The sequence below is a fragment of the Petromyzon marinus genome, chromosome 5 (assembly GCF_048934315.1).
Source record: "Petromyzon marinus isolate PM22_M1 ecotype Great Lakes invasive population chromosome 5, UKy_Petmar_22M1.pri1.0, whole genome shotgun sequence".
Classification (NCBI taxonomy): Eukaryota; Metazoa; Chordata; class Hyperoartia; order Petromyzontiformes; family Petromyzontidae; genus Petromyzon; species Petromyzon marinus.
The window spans coordinates 7409849-7424921 of record NC_133671.1 but is presented as its reverse complement, the minus strand read 5'-3'; the positions used below and the strand labels follow the sequence as shown (position 1 = coordinate 7424921).

At 48.9% G+C, this 15073-nt stretch overlaps 1 protein-coding gene across 2 annotated transcripts in view; it reads right to left on the bottom strand.

The window, feature by feature from the left end:
* Positions 1–6398: 6398 nt before the first annotated feature.
* The window catches only part of LOC116938972 (transforming growth factor beta receptor type 3-like), an 88754-nt gene continuing 80079 nt past the window's right edge, over positions 6399–15073 (bottom strand). For both annotated transcript variants that reach the window (XM_032946757.2, XM_032946758.2), the window contains exon 19: positions 6399–14806. In XM_032946757.2, the coding sequence (XP_032802648.1) occupies positions 14631–14806 (176 nt within the window). In that variant the 3' untranslated portion in view covers positions 6399–14630. The remainder of the gene's footprint in view (positions 14807–15073) is intronic.

Genomic DNA, 15073 nt, shown 5'->3' with positions numbered 1-15073 from the left:
GTGGTGCTGGCCACCCACCCCCTCGTGTGCCGTTACCGGCCTTCAAAGTTGCTGCTGCTACTCGCTACTAACACCACTTGCCCCAACAGTCCGTTTAAAGGCTGTACGGGAGTGGAGGAGGAGGGAGCGGTGTTCTATCTCTTTGCTTGTTTTGATTACAACTTAAACCTTCTCCCGCGCACTCCATCATTGCGAGCGCACGTGCGCGTGAGCGTGCGCGTGACCGCGTGCGAGCCTCTACCAAACATAACACGATGTAACACAATTTTTGTTCGTGGGTACTAAGTGTTATTATTTTTTGTAATTGCTTATGCCTAAAAAGTATATATGAAATGGCTATTCCCCCGCAAACTTTGCTTTTGTGAGCAGGACTTCATGTGAACGAAAGACACAAATGCACACCACGTTTTCTCATTGAAAATATGTCAATTTCAAAATATCAATGTCCCGGTCACAAAAGCAAAGTTTGTGTGGAACAATAGCCATTTACTGTACTTTTGAGGCATTAGCAATTAGGAAATAAGACTTACTACTCAGGAACCAAAAAAAAACCTGTTTTTTTTCTTACACAAGTGTAATCGCTCCGCCCGTTGTGGTGTTTGGTTTACAACCATCCCGTGGGGATGGTCGCGGCAACAAAACTCGAGACGTGATGTCACCCCCTCCTCCGGTACCCCTCCTTGCGCTGCGAGTCGTCCCCCCCCAACCCCCCCCCTCCCCCCCAGGGCTTGTTTACGTCCTCAGACGGCTCACTCGGCATCCATCTATCTCCGTTTCGGAAGGTGTGGCGGGGAGAGCGAAAGAGTGCTCTTTGCCAACTGTGTCAGGGCGAAAAGCGTCCTATCTATCGTTCTCTGCCCTGTGTGTGTGTCTCTCACACGTACGCAAGGGCAACATCCCGTAGGGCAGTGCGCGGCGCCTCTGTCATCTCGCCACGCGGTGGGAGAAGCAGCGGCTAACGCGCTCGTCGCTTGAACGCGCTGTAGAGTTTTTGCGACCAATATCATCCATGATAAGAGGTTGTTGTTTTTTTGTGGGGGGGGGGGGGGCGGTTGGATCGCATGAATATGTGTGTCGTTAAAACCCGCCACCACCCGACACAGCCAACTAGTAAGGGTTGTCACGTAAACAGAACGTAGCCAATTCGTCACTAAGTACAGTACGCCGGTTGTGTGTTTGAGAGCCAAGCCACAACATTTACAATCTGAGTTACGAACCCGGCAGAGGCGCGGGTTCGATTCCCGCTCACAGCCATCGACACCGGTATTCTGTGCCGGTCTTATGCCTCACCTATGTCGACTCGGTCTAAAATGAGTACCTAGTACCGTGCGTGAAGCATCGCCACTGGGGAGACAAAGGCGGCCGGGCGTGGTTGCTGGCCACCCACCCCGCTCGTGCGCGGTGTTCGGGCCTTCATAGGTGCCACTCGTTAACAGCGCTTGCCCAAACAATATGTTAAGGCTATACGGGGGATCTTCGTCTTTGTATATATCCATACACACACACACACACGGAACATGCGTGTGATTTATATCTTTTACGCATGTGCCAATATGTCTCTGTCTGAACCCGCCTCTCGCCTTCACCAGCCAACCAAACAACCTCTTGAGGGCCCCCAGATTATTAAAACCAGCTGTGGCTTTCCTCTCAACCCTCTCTCCTCTCTCTCCCTTCTCATCCACGCCCTCGATCCACGTTTAATCGCATCCACTCCCTCCTCAACCGGCCCTCTCTGTGGCGTTCGCCGTACGTGGTGTGTCCTCGTCAAATTAAGAATAAATACGCGTCCCGAGATATATATAATTGATTTTGCTGCTGTGAATTTTCACATTGATGATATCGTTTTGTGGCCAGGTCGATTCTGAAAAAGAAGCGAATAGCTCAGTGTGCCTTACCTAGGAAGATAAAAAAATAATACAAATGCCGTTTTATTTTTTATATATTTTTAAAGTTTTGTTTACCTTGTTTTTGTATTATTTGCTGTTGTAAAGTTCTGACGGTGCCCCAACTGGACATCTGTGAAAAAGAGCTTCATAGCTCATCGGATTCCTCCAGGATAAATACATAGTTTAAAATATTCTGATTTGAACATTGCGGAGAGTTCAAATACCACAAGGGGTGGGGGGGGGGGGGGAACTAAGCCCATCGTCGATGGACTTTCCCCCGTCATGCGAATGTGGTGTGTCCACGTGTTTGGTCAGGATGCTGCCACCAGAGGCGTGATGGACTTGTCCCCGTCATGCTAATGTGGTGTATCCACGTGTTTGGTCAGGATGCTGTCACCAGAGGCGTGATGGACTTGCCCCCGTCATGTGAATGTGGTGTGTCCACGTGTTTGGTCAGGATGCTGTCACCAGAGGCGTGATGGACTTGCCCCCGTCATACGAATGTGGTGTGTCCACGTGTTTGGTCAGGATGCTGTCACCAGGGGTGATGTAATGGTTAGCTTTACTGTAATGGTCAGCTCACTAGAAACCACAGGTTCGAATTCGATCCAGCAGTATAAGCGTGTACCGCCACAGTGTGGTGGGGTTAAAGTGTGGGTAACTCCAACTCTTCCAAGACGTCTGGCCCAGTGTGGAAGAGTAAGCGAAGTATGCCGTCTAGAGGGGCTCTGCAGAGCTCCCTCTATTGGGAGGCCCTTCTGCCAGCACTTGCTTGGGTAAGCAATTGCAGGGCTGCACCTTTCTGTTTACCCTGCACGGAAGTTGAGCCAAAGCTAAATATCCCCCGTATAGCCAAACAGACTGCTGGAGCAAGTTCACAACCACTTATAAAGGCCAGAGCGGCACACGTTGGGATGGGTGGCCAACACCACGCCCGGCCGCCTTTGCCTCCCCGTTGGCGATGTTTACACACCGCACCAGGTACAGCCCTCATTTGAGGCCGGACCAGCCGAGAGGAGGCCCAGGACCAGTTCAGATAATTGTCACCTGGTGTTGGCCGTAGGCGGGAATCGAACTCCGGGCTTGTAGCGAAGCGTGCTAACCGCTACACACACACACTCCACTCTCACCCATCCCACTCCCTTGAACATTGAGACCACGAACCGGACGAGTACCCCCTACAAGGCTGGCTTTTCTTGGCTTGGGGTCTGCAATGAACCCATCTCGATGTATACCAATCACCCCCCGCCCCCCAACGCACGTCTGTTTACCCACAAAGGTCTCCACCCACGGAGTCGAGAGACGCGGTCGTTTGCAGTTGCGTCTCACTGTGGGATATTTGGCCATTTCCTTATTAGTGTGTGGTAAGAAAACAAGAGTAATTATCGAATGTATAACGTTCAGATCTTTGTCAATCCACTGCTGGATGAAGGCCCCTTCTCCCTATGACGTGTCGGTAACAAGGTTTGGTTTGAGCATACATCACCACGAAGATTATCACTCCATTGATGTTTGCGATGCCTGGGAATGAAAGTCGGCCCCTGCCACGATCATGGTCGCATTTCGCTAACGCGTCGTCAACCAAAATAACAAGAGCAATTTTTTTTTAGGTCAGATTCGGTAAAAAAAATCCTTTAATATTTCAAGAGCCGAATCGCGCTGTGGCGAATACGAGACGGCGAGTTATTCATAAGTAACGTCACGTAGCCAGTCATTTAAGAGGTCGTTCCGTAAATGACGTCACGCACCTGGGGGGGGGGGAGGGGTCAGATATTTGTGACGATGTGTGACGAGGGGGGGGGGGGTTTGAGAAATGTGACGTCACATCAAATAAATGTTTTCTCCTACAACATCAGAGTGCAGGGGCACATTAAATACGCACTAGAATGACAATAGTTTAAAGCGATTTGAAGCATGTTTTTTTTTTTTTGGGGGGGGGGGCAGAGCTTTGTGACGTCATATTTTTAGGGGGGGGTCTCACTTTTTGTGACGGCGTGTGACGCGGGGGGGGGGGTCAAAAATCGCCCAAAATCGCGTGACGTCATTTATGGACGGCCCCCTAAAGAGACACGCGTGCGGAATCCGTAGCTGGACGTTACTGACCAACGGCACGAACCACCGCACCACTTCACGGGACCTCCTTTGCCAGTACCACAATATGAGAATAGGTTTTCCCCTGCAGCAGACCTCTCCAGTGCTGCCGCCGTGGTCCACTTTACTTCAGTGACCCGGGGCTGCTGCGGGGTCAACTTTCTGCCCCGCCTCCTCCCCCCCTTCTCTCCCCCCCCCCCTTACTGCCGAGGCCTACTATATAACCTCGTGCCACGGCAGATCTCTCGCCTAAAATTTCGATTTAAAGCTTTCGTGACTGCAAGGCTTCATCTTCTTTGGTTCTTTCGGTAAAGTCACGTAGAATGAGAATAAATTGATAAAATAAAATAACACAATAATATTCTCACGACGTTTCGGCCACAACACAAGCGGCCTTCATCAGACAGTCTCGTCCCTTCACCTGATGAAGGCCGCTTGTGTTGTGGCCGAAACGTCGTGAGAATATTATTTTATTTTATCAATTTATTATTTTATTCTCATTCTACGTGACTTTACCGAAAGAACCAAAGAAGATCTCTCGTCTACTTCAGCAGCTTTTTTTTCTTGCTGTGGTTGTCCCACCTGATGACGATTGCTTGTGTTGCGATCGAAACGCCGTGATCTAATATTTTTCTACCTTCCGTGACTTTACCGAAAGAACCAAAGCGGAACAAAACAGCTGTGTTAAGATGTTAATACACCAAACTGAAACCTTTCGCAAGGGATCATGTCTGCATTAACCACAATGCTCGTGGTCAGAGTTAAAAAAAAAACTGATAATATGATGCATTGTCTTTGAAACTGATTGGTCCACACCAGAGACAGCTTTCTTTTGAGCCTCGTCTCAAAACGGTGTTAGACCAGAGGACGCCAAAAGGCATCACACAGCACAAAGATAATGCCACTATCAGAGTAATGAGAGCTCGGGTCGAGCAGTTACATCATGGGACCTCCTTTGCCAGTAACAAAATATGATAATATATTATATTCGTATATCATCAGAGTATGTTTTTTTTTGTTTGCATTCTGACCACAAGCAGTGGTTAATGCAGACACGATTCCTTGTAATAGGTTTCAGTTTGGCGTTTTAACATCTTAACACGGCTGTTTTGCTGCCAGAAGAAAGGGGGTAAAACCCTAATCTCACTGCACCACTGCTCCCTGACCCAGAAGCCACCAGTGCCCGTTGGGGCCACGCATTCGGGTGAAGAGCACTCACGCACCGCACCGACCCTTCGGTACTCCATTCGCTTTTACCGATTTCTACAATGGCAGTGTCCTATAACGTGTGCAGTTTTCACGACAAATTTTAATGCAATGCGATGAGGAATGTATTAGGGAAACATTTTTTTTAAATATATGTATAACGCGGATGCGAATTGGATAGAAGGCGATCGAGCGAAAGGAACTCTGTCGCGCGCGAGTAGGAATAAGCGGTTCGATCTTGACTTAAAGCTTTCGAGACTGCTGGAATTCACATTCCTGGGTCTTTCGAGGTGCAAAGAAAATAACAAAAAATTACGACGTTTCGATCGCAACACAAGAATAGGAATAAGCGGTTGTACCGCCTGCCTCGGCATAGCATCACACAAGGTTGGGATGCTGCTGGATGCTTCTAGATGCTACCCACGTGCCTCAGTCCTTGTTCAGCCTGCGTACGCATCTCCCGTCATTATCGCGGACTGCGCTTTACCCTACCCTACGTTATATATCATTATTATTATTCATTAACGCAATTCTTCTATAACGCGGTGTTCTTCAGGAACAAAAACTGCTGCCGCGTTAGAGGTGAACAGACTGTACCTTGCTGTCTCATGCAGGCTCCATCTCAACGTGATCCACCAACCCCAGCCAGATTACAGCTGTGCCACTATGCCTGGCCGCCCGAGTCTCTCGAGTGGAGACGTTTACACAAACTTGCCAGAACACAAACTCTCTTTGGTTCTTTCGGTAAAGTCACGTAGGTATAATAAAATAAGATACATTTTTATCACGACGTTTCGGGCGCAACACACAAGCCGTCCGTCATCAGGCGGGACAACCACAGCAAGAAAACAATTGCTGAAGTGGGAAGCTTGCTGTGGTTCTCCTACCTGATGATGGACGCTTGTGTGTTGCGCCCAAAACGTCGTGATTAAATGTCGTTTATTTTATTTTATACCTACTACGTGACTTTACCGAAAGAACCAAAGAGTATGGATCCCTGCAGTCACGAAAAGTTCAAATCTAGATTAAAACTTCAAATCTAGATTGCCAGACACTTATTTAAGGCCGAGTCGACCTAGGGGAAGTCCGGACCGGATTTGGATAGCACATAAAATCTTTCGTGGCCCGTCACATTATTTCAATCACTCGGGTAAAAAAAAATCACTGTAGCACCACTCCGAATCAAAGGAACACTCGCACGCACACACCAGAGCGCACATTTGCTCGACTTTATTTTGTGAAATTACATTTCGTAAAACGTATCAAATATATATTATTTGTATTATAATCAATTATACAGAACACAATATTAATATAAAACACGTAAATGATTTGTAACTTATGTACTGTATGAAAAACAAGAATCCTTTATGTGTTTAATATGCATTGTTAGGCTGCGAGCGAGGGTCACCAAAAGCGCACGTGGATTCTCAGGACTTCGACGCAGTCGCACCGCACGGCCCGGCAAAGAAGGCACGTGGGGCAACATCCGCACGCAGGCACGCAGGCACGCACACCTCCACATCCACACCACGAGGACAACACGAGCTCACAAAACACGGGACGGCAACATTTGCACAAACAGCTCTTTCCGTATCACGCTGTTTGATTTATACCAAGTCTCCATGAGCCACACGAACTCGAGTTTGAACTCGAAATTGTCATCCGCCGCCAACCCCTTCCCATATTTTTGCGCCAACTCGAGTGGCCCACGGTGGTTAGGGCTGCGGCTTGGGATTCTCTGGGACGGATTTGGCGTTGTTACAATAAGAAAACATCGCAGGTGGCGGGGAAATTTTGACGTTACATTAAAATGTTGTCTTCACCGTGCTCGACTTGTGCGTGTGTCAGGATGGAATTGTATGCGTTTTCTTTTTCTGGAAAAGATTGGCCCAACTCCACGCAATAACTCAAGTAACTCGGCAGACCATGGGCGATTCCTATATTTTAGCCGACCAGAGTTGTCCTTCAACACAACTGGAGTTCTGGAAGAAATTAGGCTAACTCTCATGGAAACAAGGTATTAGAAATTAGTTGGCCAGGTACTGTTAGTGATTATCTTTTAAGGGTCAGCGGCATGAACCGCTCCGCTACCTTTTCCCATTGCCAATGAGTTGGCCACACCATTACGCCTGGCACAAATGTTTAGGCGAAATGAACCACATACCCAAGGACGCACACGGCAGGATCGGACCACCAGCCACAGCGCACGTGCATCGCAGTCAGGAATCGAGACCGGATCACCAGGATCGTAGCGCAGTGCGCTAACCACCACAAAAGAAATACTACGCTGTTGCTTGTACATGTGGTTAAGTCTTTTGTGACTAGACTTCTTGGCAAGAATAAACCAGGGCCCGTGTGAGTTTTAGTGTTGCACACACACACACAATACAAAAAAAATCGTTACATCTCTCATTTGGATATAAAACATAAATCGCATTAAATAACAGACATCAGTCAATGAAAATACAATTCGCAGGCTCTCAAAACAAGTTTCAACAGTTCCCGAGGACCCAGTTGCTTTTTTTCCGACCAAAGCTTAAGAAAGACTTCACATTGTAAACATACGCAGTATATGGTACGATGAAGTGCTATATAGATTAAAGTATGACATCGGGTTAGTTATTCATGTACATGCAGTTTCATAAACAACAAAAAAAACCTGCAGCCGCACGCGCGAGCTCGAGTTTTCTTTTAATATAAAATAAACCTTCACTTCATCGTTGTAAGTCTGGGCCGTGTGTGTCATGGGGGTGGGGGGAGGGGGTCTCATTCGACTCGGGGGAGGGCACAGAGGGCCTCACTCACTGTCGTCATCAGCGGTTGCGGAGAAGCATGGTTCATTCCGCGAGCGTGGTTTTTTTACACGCTTTTTATTTACTCATTCCGTCTGTTGTTGTTGTTGTCATTGCTGTCGTTGTAGCCTCAAATCTTGTAACTCAATTTATACCCACTTTCCAATGTGGTATCGACTGCAGACTTGGTATACTTGTGTCATACTGATGACAATACTATATTCTATCATAAAAAAACATATTTCATAACATTATTTTTTATAAGTTATGTTTCAATTTGGTTCTAATTGTGCACGGTCAACTCACGTTGACTATAATTGGCCAAGGCCCCTTACGTTGTGGCAAGCTTCGGGGCCACTTCCTGGAGTCGTGGAGTTCTTCCATTATTAGTACGGTACATTTCATTACAGGGTGTTTAAAAAAAAGTTTTTTCTTTTTAAATGACTTATTTTTGTCGTGGCCGAGGCAGCGTGCTTGTTTGGAGAGGGTACCGTCTCCAATAGAAAACTCACATTCATCAACGCCGTTTGTGGCCTTAAAATACATATAAGGCGAAGTTTTCACAATTGGCCCGTCTTCATAGCAGATGAATTGACAGGGCCAGATAGTGGATAATAAGAGTTGGACACTGCACTTAATGTCATCGGGGCCCCATGAGAATTATATAAAAATGCGTTCCGATGACCAGGTTATTCAATTGGCAGTATCTGGTTAAACCAGCAGTATTTGTTGACCGAGGCGAACTGATGTTTGAGAGGTGATCAATTAGCTAAGTTTTGTTGGGTAGCTATAGAAAGGAAGTCAATTTTTTTTATTTCGTGATGACACAATTGTCAGGCAATGACAGTAATCTGACATGGACTTCCTACGGCATCCTTCCTGTAGCAACTGTGACCTGACAAGCGTTATGTAGTAACGTAGTTGTACTTGGCAGTTCTCGCCATCATTGATACATTGCACGCCCGATGACTCTGCCGACGAGACACTGCGTATCGGAACCAGTCCAGGGGTTGCTTGCATTGAATCAATACTGCTGAAATTATGTACTCCCACAAGGCCGTCTGCCCGATGGGGTTGTGTAAAAATAACTGCTATTTTTATTTGGAGAGACAGAAATATGAAAGGAGGCATTGTGTCTGTTTAGGCTCCTCGCCTGTCCAGGCTGGTGGAGTGCAATGGAATTGAGTTCTGGCTTCGCGCTTCCGAGTTCTGGATGTAAATTGTTTATTATTCTTGTTGTTGTCCTGATAAAAGTAACTTTTTTTTGCCCGCCCACGAACGGGGTTATTAGAAAGTAAATCTGAAATATTCAATAGAAAAATTGTTCAGCTCATTATTAATGAGGGGGGTTGCCCCATGTGGAGTGACGTCACCCGCTAATAGTTATTGGGGAGCGGTGCGGCATGTGGAGTGCACGACCTTCTTGTGCGTTAGTGTAAATTTCCACGCGGGCTTGAATATTAATGAAGGGGGGTGCTCTTTTGCAGTGACGTCACGTACGGATGTAGCACTGCTGCATATATTTATTTGTTACCGTCACTTTCTGTATAGACACGTCATATTTGAAGCGACTTGGTGTCACACATTATTTAATCTCGACCTGCGTTAGTGTAAAAATCCACCCACTCATGAATATTAATGAGGGGGAGTGGGCATCTGTAGTGACGTCACGCGGAGGGGTGGGCCTCATGTGGAGTGACGTCACGTGCAGGACGGAGACATTTCTGGGTGACTATAGTAGGTAATGGTTCTGAACCCACGAGGGCCGTGTTGTCCATTGACCAGGATTTGAACCCTCACACTCATGCGGCTACAAGCCAAGCCATCGGGACACAGCAATACTTAGACGATACCCACCCCGTGGCAATCACTCAACATGTTGAGACACTGTGGAGACGTTTTATTTTGGCGAGGGCAGCCGACTCGCTGTGTGCATCCAGGAGTGGAAAGCAACCTCCCAAACTCGAATTCATAATTAGTTTACGTTTGTTCAGATCGTCGTGTAGTGTATGACGCCAATTTTCTTACAATTATAACCCCACCTGACAGAGCCAATTTAATAACGTTTTCACGTGGGCAAAACCGTAATGTTAACAAGCAAGCACAACTTCTTTGAAAACTAATTTCTTTCGAACGGCTTTTTGGTATTTGGTTTGTCCTTCCCCCGCACCCCCGATTAGCATTGTTGACTACGTACGGTGCGAAAGAAGTTCAACAGACACACAACTTGGACTTGTATAAAAAAAAAACTCCGTTCGAACGGCAGAGCTATTGCTAACGTTAAACAATTGAATCATTTGGCGGGACCCTGGGGTCCGGCAAAAATCAGGTCAATAATTTTTATTTTTCTTCAGTCCGCCCCACTCGTGACCCCGACAGCAACGCGCCGCCCGCCCAGACTCGCGCCAACAAGCGCCACCAGCAGGCGGCGATCGACACGATGGGCGCCACCCCACCGGCCAAACGCAAGCCCCGGGGGGCGTCCGCCCTCCGGTCAGCCGTCGACCCTCAGCTTCTTTGCCAAGGCGAGCCCCGCCCCCCAGGCAGTGAATTTAACGTGTTTATGTAATTTTTCAACTTTTTACGAAACTTAGTGCCCCGAGTAGCTCTCGACGAGGCCAATCGATTGGCCACTAGCTTTGTTGTTGGTAAGGCAAGACTCGTGTCGCTACGCGGGTTTTCCCACCCCGGGGCAGTGATGGGACCCCGGGGTCCCGCCAATTGCTTCAATTGTTACAGTTAAAAATATGGCCGTTGTACGTACGCGATCGAACCCAATACAAATGATGTCCATCGGTCATGGAAGCCTACACCCCAAATTCTCCCTCCCCCCCCACCCAACTCCACGGACAGCTCACCTTCGAGTGGACGGCTCGCTTTGCCAACATCTGCCACAAACAACGCATACGGGGGCCATGTGGGGGCCCATTAATATAGTGGGGCCATGCATGAGTTGGCATACTACGTATCGACTAATATATACTTATCCTTTATAAGAGTAATATTTACAACAAAAAAACCACACACACATACTCCCTATACATTCGTCCATGCTATACGATGTGGATATATAACTTGATATGCGAAATACTGTAGCGCATAACTTGACAGCCCGACCGAGATAAAAAAAATGTTCACCTACGGCGAAATAACGCAAGCGGAGCGGAAGGTACAATCGTTCATTTTCTTTTAAATCCCACGAAATCCTTTCAAATCGTAGTGACGCAGGAGAAGCGTTCGCCTCTCTAGTGGCTGATAATGGCGCTGCCCCCCATCCCAAGGAGCATGGCAGTGGCGCATTTAAAAAGAGGGTCTCGCGATTATTACACGCTGCACGGCTGGCTTTTAATTACGGACAATTATATTTTTAGAAAATGTCGACTTGGTGGCAATCTCCGTCTTAAGTCAACGATTGTCATTTTAAAAATCAGCTTCGACGACTGGCCAACTCTATTCATAGAAACACACTAAACTATTGGGACCTATAGTGGGGCACAGGGGAACACTTGTCACAGAACAGGGCCAACATTTAATTTAAAACGTAGAGACACGCGGCAGAGCAAAGGGACGTAGAGATGCATGGCAGGGCATAAGAACGTGTCAGGACAAATGGACACATTTCAGGACACGAGGTTCGATGTCAAACACCTCGTCAGGGCTAAACGCGGCAATGTTTGCACAATGATTCGATGCGAAAGGGCGCCCACTCATTATCGGAATACGGTAATATGTGCATGCCTAGAGCCTAAACCATCACCGACGCAACCCAAAAGAAACCTAACTGTTATGCTGTCGTTTTTTAACACCTCGACTGCGTGTCCTTGCCGTTCAACACAAGTGTGAAGCTTCGTTAAAAAGGGAACAAAAGAAGTGAAAGTTACAGTCACGTGGCTTTCGGGAGTGCTGCCCTAGAGACTTCAACTGCGGAGAGACCGCCGTAGCTTTTAATGAAAGGTAGAGGGGGGGGGGCATGGCATTGCGTCGATGCCACGATGCACAATGCATGCTGGAAGCCGGCCATATTAGGCCAATGCAGGTCTGCGCGCGTTGGGGAATTTCAAACTCACTCCATCTGAGAAGCAATTGGCCACGATTCGAGAGTTGAATCGGTGGTCTGCCACGCTGCCAGGGATCAAATTAGTTTTAGCAACAAAAGAAGCGAGCACCCAAATGTGTTGTCGCGTTATGTCCTCCGTTCACAAACATGCAGCCCAAGGACTTTATCTGGCTAGAGCGATATTCTGGTCAATGAAGAGCAGAAGTTGACACGCGGGAAAGAGAGGGGGGGTAATGTACTGCTACTCCCACAGTTACCACTGCCATATTTTCTTCTACAATGGGGGATGGGGGGGGAGGGGGTGTTCTGCGAGACACAGATAGCAGTTTTAAGGGGTCATTGGTCCAAACGCCACTGAATATTAACGGACCTATTTCTCCACGACGATTGTGCCAACACAGGGGTCAGCGAACCAAAGTAACAAGAAGAGGCATTTTTCGAATTCGGTACAAAACTCAATATTTCCAAAGCCGCAATGCATGCGAACACGTACTACACACATTACGTCACGGAGCAGTCCGTATAGAGCCGCAGGTTGCCCGACCCTTGAGCTTACAAGAGGTCATAAACCGACCGCAGATATTGTCCTTTCGCTCTGGCTGACGTTCCGCGGCATAAGCTTGCAGGACCATTCTAAACACCGCGTCCGATGAAAGCAACATCGCGTTACGGTCATGCTGAACTGTACCGAACCACACAGAGGAAGGAGGCCACACTCTAGGCCTGAAATTACCACGTGCGTGCGGCAAAGGGCTGTGATTCGCTGGCTGTGTTTTCCAAGTGGGACGGTGGGGTTGGTGGGGAACTATTTTATTTTGTCGTCAACACACGGGGCCCAGAAGCGAGTCTCCTGTAGCCAGGAATCAAAGAGGCCGTGGCTCCCCTCCAGAGCCATGTCAAAGAGCATCTCCCAGCTCCCAACGAGCGCACGGGCTGGTAGGCTTGTCACTTCCTGGCGGCCCCGAGCCAGCGGTGGGATTTCCGCATGTTTGAGTAAAGCAGGCGGGGGAGGGGGGGCAAGTCTTTCCCGTCTGACCTCTGTTGACTTCCCACAAAGTGGTGCTTAATTTACCAACCCCCCCCCCACCCCCCCGGGAGGGATGATGGGTCGAGTCGGCCCCTGACTGGCATAACGAGCAGGCATCATTTGGCTCTCGCCACCCCCCCCCACCCCCCCACACTCGAATGACCATTATATCTAAAGTTGTGATAAACGAGGTCTATTTCAAAAGGGCATAAACATTGAAAGCTTTTGTGGAAAATTGTACAGCATAAAAAAAAAAAACCAGATAGGTCTTATGGACAAACGGGGCAAAATATGGCAGCTTCATCAGATTTCTCCTAGAGGTTTCCATTGAACTAACATTTAAAACTGTTCCTAATTGTTCTTCAGGTAAAAAAAAAAACTGCTTCAAAAGTAGAAAATGTAATAACAATCGCAGTTTGTCGCAATATTTCAATAAATATACGGAAAATAAAATAACAGTTTCAGATCGGTCGACTGAGAAGAGCATGGTGGGTCTGACCGGCAATGGGAAACTACCATTGCTGTAATGGCAGATAAGTGCTCCGGATGGTGACGGATACCATGCGACAAGTGCTCCGGACGGTCACGAGAGAATGGGACCAAGCAGAGAGGTTGGTGCTCTCACTCACGGCGGCCCACTACCCTCGTTGCGCCTCTGCGTACTAAGAGGGCTGGTCCCCGCCATCAAGGCTGCCTTAGGGTGGACACCAGAAGGTTTTTTTCAGGCCTGGGAAGAAAAAAAAACTTCCCCACCTGCCACCCCCTTCTCTACGGCCCTCCCGAGGCTGTACGTGAACCTATCAGTTCACGCCAACGCCATAACCCTCCAAAGCTTCAGCAAAATCCAAACCACTCTGCTGGTGATTTGATGGCACCACCAGCTTCTCACAATGGCCATCACATCGACGATGTTGATCAAGATGATGGCGGTGATGACGATGATGACGATGATTAACATGGAAACAGCAACTGGATTCACATCTCGTTAAAATCCTCAAACGAATTTGGATTGAAATCGGCTTTGCGACAGAACGGACTCCGCAGAACTGGAAACCGGCAGAGCCCTTGGTGAAGCGCAAGCATCTCACCGGGGTTGGCTGCACCGGGCATCGACTGGAGCATTGCTGGCTACACGTTCCTGGAGCTGGGCCTGCCCCCAACTCAAATCTCAACCACAATTAGCCAGCATTGTATTTCAGTTGTTCCGCGTGATCCAACGCCAGGACTGGTTTTGCCAGATAAATGCCCCCCCCCACTCCTCCCCACCACTGCTGCTAGGGTTGCCACCTCTATCCTGGTTCCCTCAGGATCGTCCATCCTCATGTCGAGGTAGCCATCCTGGGAAATTTGTAAACATCCCGGTTTTTGGCCGTCTGCGTTATGACGCGCCGCTCAAGGCAACGCGATTACGCGTATACTAGTTCTTCCCCTCTTGCGCTATCCATTCCCACTTGTTTTTCTTATTGAGAATATTACATGCACGTATTTTCGAATCGAGGAGACGGCAACCCCGGCAGGCTTTCCGCGCCTGCCCCCCCCCTGCCCCCCCCCGGGGGGCAGGCGCCTCTCTACTTGTCGCTGTCGGCACAGCTGCTCAGGCTCTGCGTGGTGGTGCTGTTTTCCGAGCCGGGGAGCGGGTCCGAGTCGCGCGTCGCGTCTCCCCCGGGGAGCAGGGCGGGCGCCGCCTCCGGGGCGGTCGTGACGGACGCGGCGGCGGGGGCGGGGCCGGCGCGCGTCGCGATGGCTGGAGACGGGGTGGTGGTGGTGGGGGGGAAGGGGGTGGGGGGGTGGGGTGGGGAGACGCGGTACGGAGGGAGGCACGGGCAGAGAGAGAAGGGGTGGGGGTGGGCGGGGCCTCCGCGTCGACGTGTGGGAGCTGTGCTGGCGACGCGCGATGCGACCGGCTAACGCGCTCGGGTCGTGGACCCAGATGGGCAAGCGGAGAGGCAGGGGGAGGGAGAGAGAGAGAGACAAAGGTTCGCACCGTTGGCTACGTACGGTGCGAAAGAAG